The sequence below is a fragment of the Siphateles boraxobius genome, unplaced genomic scaffold, assembly GCF_051911475.1.
Source record: "Siphateles boraxobius isolate OS27281-9 unplaced genomic scaffold, OSU_SipBor_1 99, whole genome shotgun sequence".
NCBI lineage: Eukaryota > Metazoa > Chordata > Actinopteri > Cypriniformes > Leuciscidae > Siphateles > Siphateles boraxobius.
Genome location: NW_027509229.1, coordinates 1,297,501 through 1,302,500, shown reverse-complemented (window position 1 = coordinate 1,302,500; position 5,000 = coordinate 1,297,501). Strand labels below are relative to the sequence as shown.

Sequence of the window (5,000 nt, the reverse complement as noted above, 5' to 3'; positions counted from 1 at the left end):
GTCACCTTTATTTATATAGCGCTTTTTACAAGACAGATTGTTTCAAAGCAGCTTTACAGAGATAACAGGAAAATAATGTTGTAATAATATTGTTAAATACAAAATTAAATTTTGGATTGAATTCTCCAACTAAGCAAGCCAAAAGCCATTGGCGACAACAGCGAAGAAAGAGCGCTCCCTTTACAATCACTTAAAAGCTGTCACTCATCTCAGTTCGCAATCTCACAAAGTTTCATTATAATCAATGAAATTGTCTACACTACACAATGAATCTCTTACATTTTTACATCTTCTCTACACTTTGTTAATGAGAGGATTCGGCAGCGTGCACAACTCTGAACTAAAACTCTGGCGTTTAGATCGGCGAGTGGATTCTGACTGAATTAAACGCTTCTGATTGGCCACTGCGCTCAAGAGATCAACAAACATATCAGTGATTGCTCACCGCTGCAAAAAACATTGAATTGAATGCCTTTGTTGTCATTGCACATAGCTGTACAACGAAATTCTTAAGTGCAGCTCGTTGTGGAAAAATTAACTCAAGCACAATACAAAACACTGAGTAAAGGTAAATACACAACATACAACTCAACATAGCGGCAAGAAATAGAAAATAAGCAGTAGAAAGAATTTTGCACAATCCCATGTGTATAAACAGTCGATGTATTACACAGTCCCATGAGCAATATATTGCACAGCTCAGTTCATTGAATATTGGAGCATTCACTAAATCTGTTTTGACAATATGATATTATGACGTTATCGGAGGGTGCTCTTACTTTATTAAACTAATATTTCCACTTGCCATTGTGTAGTGTTTACTACAGTAAAGTTGAGCGAGTGAGTGGGGCCGGGGACTAATTTACATATTCATGGATCCGCACATACTAAAGGAAGCAAGGGTGTAGAGTTACATTCAAGATATTTTAAGGCAAGTTTCAAAGATGATTTTTAAGGGATAAATGATTCACTGCAGGGGGAATTTAAGTTAAAGGGACCATTTCCTACAGAATTTCATTTTTTCCCTGAAATCCACATCTAGTGTTAGCTTTAGTCATAATTCGTTTTATCATGACTATTTTCCTCTCTTTTTCTTACCCTTAGAATTAAATGTAATTACATTTTTGTTACTTTACTTTTAAGACTACTACATGGAAATGAATTTGATTATGATTGGCTAACCTCTTCACATGTGAAAATAATAACAGCCCCCCCCCCCCCACCTTACTGAAGAGGCATTTTTTATAATGTTAAACATTATTTATAATATTAATTAATGATCAGTTTAATAATGTTTTAAAATATAATAATTATCTGTCTACCCAGCTCTGATAATGTATCAAATATTATATGAATAGATTTCTATAGATTATCAAACTTAAAAACAGTAGGTCCATACACACCCTTTATCAGCGCAGTCCACCGTGAGCAAAAGAAAATGCTTTGTGAAAACTGTGCAGTTGGCCTTATGTGGGTTGGCTGTAGTCTTTGCAGTGTGTTCAAGTATTACTCTTTTGGTCCTGATGCAGGTGATGTGAGGCGACGACATCTCTTTCGCTGCTAGTTCGTTGATGTCAAAGTGTTTCCAGCCCTTGAATGTTATTAGTTCATGAACCACAGTATCTCACCTGTGAATTTTCTCTTCAAATACAGGTTGGTTCTGAATTATGAAGATGTCCTGGATTACCGTTCATTCAAGCTCATGTAAGCGTCTCATTTTCTCTTCCACACACACACACACACACACACACACACACACACACACACACACACACACACACACACACACACACACACACACACACACACACACACACACACACACACACACACACAGGCTTGAACGGTGTCCTATATTCTCCTCAGTTTTGTAATGAACCGGCGCCACTATAAGGTATCTGCCCGTCATTGGTTCACCATGGACCGGGTTCACCTGGAGTATGATGGGAAAACGGCCTCGTTCAATGGCAGCCGTCACATCTACGCCCCGGCCGAGTACTCGTACCGCTGTGAGTCTGTGAGCAGCTCCTACTACCCTCAGCTGTCACCACACTCAGACAAGGACAACGCCAACGACTGGCACATCTCTTTTGATGACTTCCAGGTAGGTTCTGAAAAACTACACTTCATGGTTCCCATGCTTTAAACATTTTCCATAGTAAGTCCCTATAAGCAGACCTTAGGCCCTGAACGCAGTGAGCAAGAGAAAACTTTCCTAATACTGAACATATTGAACATTAGTGTTGCCTCAGAGCATCTATTGGAGAGGCTGGATACATTAGCGTTCACTTTGTCTATGTCTACCTGCTAAGCACAAGATCAGCTCCCAATAGTCCCCTGACTTTTTCTGAGTTATCCCTGTTCAAATTCACGGGTATATTTTAAAAGCAACTAAGCGCCAATGGAGGAGAGGGCATTTAGGTAGTTAGCACGGAACAGCTACTACTTTTGTGTGCACTACTGTCATCATTACGACAGCATTAACTTCTATTACAACTTGGATAGTGCACTTTTCAATTGCTTTAATTCATTTGAGTATATTTAGGTTTATAACGGTTGTGATTCTCATCTTATTGACAAACACGAATTGCAGTTTGCGAGTAAAGGCCTGTTAAGGTCTATTAAGAGATTAAGATGATCCCGCTGGGGTGTCTTTCAGGCGGCAGGTGTTTATGTTCTTAAACGAACCAGAGTTGGATATTTCGTTCAGAGTCATGCGTGAAGGGAAAGCATACGCGAACACTGGTAGTATGAAATGTTTTGAGTGTGGGGACATCGGGCATAAATCAGGGCCCAGGTTAGGGAAGTGAAGTTAGGCTAGTACTTCTGCTGCTGTTTCTGAACTAGATGACCTTAGTGTAATGAATGATGATGCAGCTCAGTTAGTGTTGAAAGGGTTTCTAATTCTGGTGAAATGTACGACCTTTGGTAAAACTATTGAAGTTAAAGATTTTTTTCCTGATGAAAATATTTTGCAGAGAAATGTTAGCTATGGGTTTTCAAGTAAACAAAAAAGGTTCAGGTTGAAGAAGATGTTAACAAAGCTAAGAAGGGATAAAGCGAATGCTTCACAAAAAAAATCAAATGTTTAAGTCACAAGGGGTGAATATTTCTCTTTGCTTTTTTGTCCTTTTTCTATCCTCTCTATATTTCTTTCTTCTATGGAGCTGTTGAGGGTGGGCTCTTTAAATATTAAAGGGGGGTAGAGAAGGTAATAAATAAGCAATGGTATCAGAGTTATTTAGTATTAAAAAAATAAATGTAGCTTTCTTACAAGAAACACACACTAGTTTAGATAATGAATCTGAATGGAGTAGATGGTGGGAAGGAAAAAGTGTTTTAAGTCATGGGACAAATTCAAGTGCTGGCATAGCTATTTTATTTTCTAAAGAAATGAATGTTAATATTTTGGTTGTTGGAAGAAACTGTAAGAGGAAGAATATTGTTGTTAAAAATGGAATATGAAGGATCTGTGTTTGCACTGATAAATGTAAATGCACCCAATAATGGACCTGAGCGTGTGAGGTGTTTTTTAAAGTGCTATTCAGAAAATTTGTGACAATGTTTGTACTATCATTGTAGGTGACTGGAATTGCACTATTGATTTTATTATTGATAGAAATAGAGAATAACCCCATCAAGAATCAAGTGTTGTATTGTCAAAAATGTTATTATTTGGAGAAGAAGAAACGGGAATTAAACCGCCTCATGCTGGTACGGACTTGTTTCATGCGGACTTGTATGATGTTGAGACTTGTGATCTTGAATGTGTTTCAGATTTGCTGATTGATCCACCAAAGCTGACAAATGAACAGAAACAATCTTTAGATGGACTTATTACTTTTCAGGAGGTCACTGAGGGAATGAGACGTTATCATATGGCCGTTCTCCAGGAGTTGATGTCAGACATTTTGGAATGTACTAGGAAATGACTTATATGAAGTTTTATTGGAAAGTATAAGGAATAAGCTAATTCCTGTAAGTTGTGGAAGAGCAGTCCTTCCTTCGCTCCTTAAACAGGGGGATTTGTGGAGAAGAACTGGAGACCCGTCTCTTAACTGTGCATGGACTATAAAATACTTTCAACATGTTTATCAAATTGATAAATGTTTTGGAATTATTAGTTCACAGAGATCAAACGTATTGTATTCCTAATAGGTCAATTATGGATAATCTTTTTTTGTTAAGAGATGTCATTGATTTTAATCAATTCAGCAATGTTGTCCTGGGTGTGCTTTCATTAGAACAAAGAAAACTTTCGATAGAGTCAATCATACATATCTTTTTGAGGTTTTGAAAAATTTTGGGTTTGGGAAGAATTTTATATCATATATTCTGATGTTTTTGTGATTGTGAAAGCTGTGATTGAGTTAAAGGGATTAGGCAGGGCTGTTATATAGACACTTATATAGCCTTGTTATTGAGCCACTGTTGTGCAGGATAAGAAGGGATCTCAATGGAAGTAATGCCATGCATGGAATCTTCATATCAGCTGATCATGTTACGGTTTTTATTTCAAATCAAAATTATGTTAATATTTTAATTGAAGATTGGAAAATTATGAAAAGGCATCATCATCAGCAAGGGTAAATTTGGGGGGAAAGTGAGGGACTTATTATTGGTCAGTGGAAAAGTGGGCAATGACCTCCAGAATGACCTGGTGGGTTGTTGTGGGAAAGAGATAGGCTGAAAATGCTAGGTGTGTTTTATTTTTTTGGAAATAAACAATTTCTGAATAAAAATTGGGAGGGAATGCTGGAAAAGATGTCTGTCCGATTGTTTAAATGGAAATCGCTATTACCATTGATGTCATACAGAGGAAGAGTTCTGGTTGTGAATAATCTGGCTGCCTCAACTTTATGGCTTAGACTCATTGTAACGGAACCACCTGAAGAACTGATTTGGGAAACACAGAGGACATTAGTGGAGTTTGTAGTGGAGAACATTGGATTCGAGCTGCAGAACTCCACCTTCCCGGTTACGAGGGAGCTCAGGGTCTG

The 5,000-nt window shown here is 37.7% G+C and overlaps 1 protein-coding gene across 1 annotated transcript in view; it reads left to right on the top strand.

Annotated features, from left to right (window-relative positions):
* Positions 1–5,000, top strand: part of LOC143733401 (V-type proton ATPase subunit S1-like) — a 32,468-nt gene that overhangs the window by 7,808 nt on the left and 19,660 nt on the right. The window contains exons 8-9 of the mRNA XM_077225106.1: positions 1,654–1,704; positions 1,867–2,104. Coding sequence (XP_077081221.1) covers positions 1,654–1,704; positions 1,867–2,104 — 289 coding nt within the window. The remainder of the gene's footprint in view (positions 1–1,653; positions 1,705–1,866; positions 2,105–5,000) is intronic.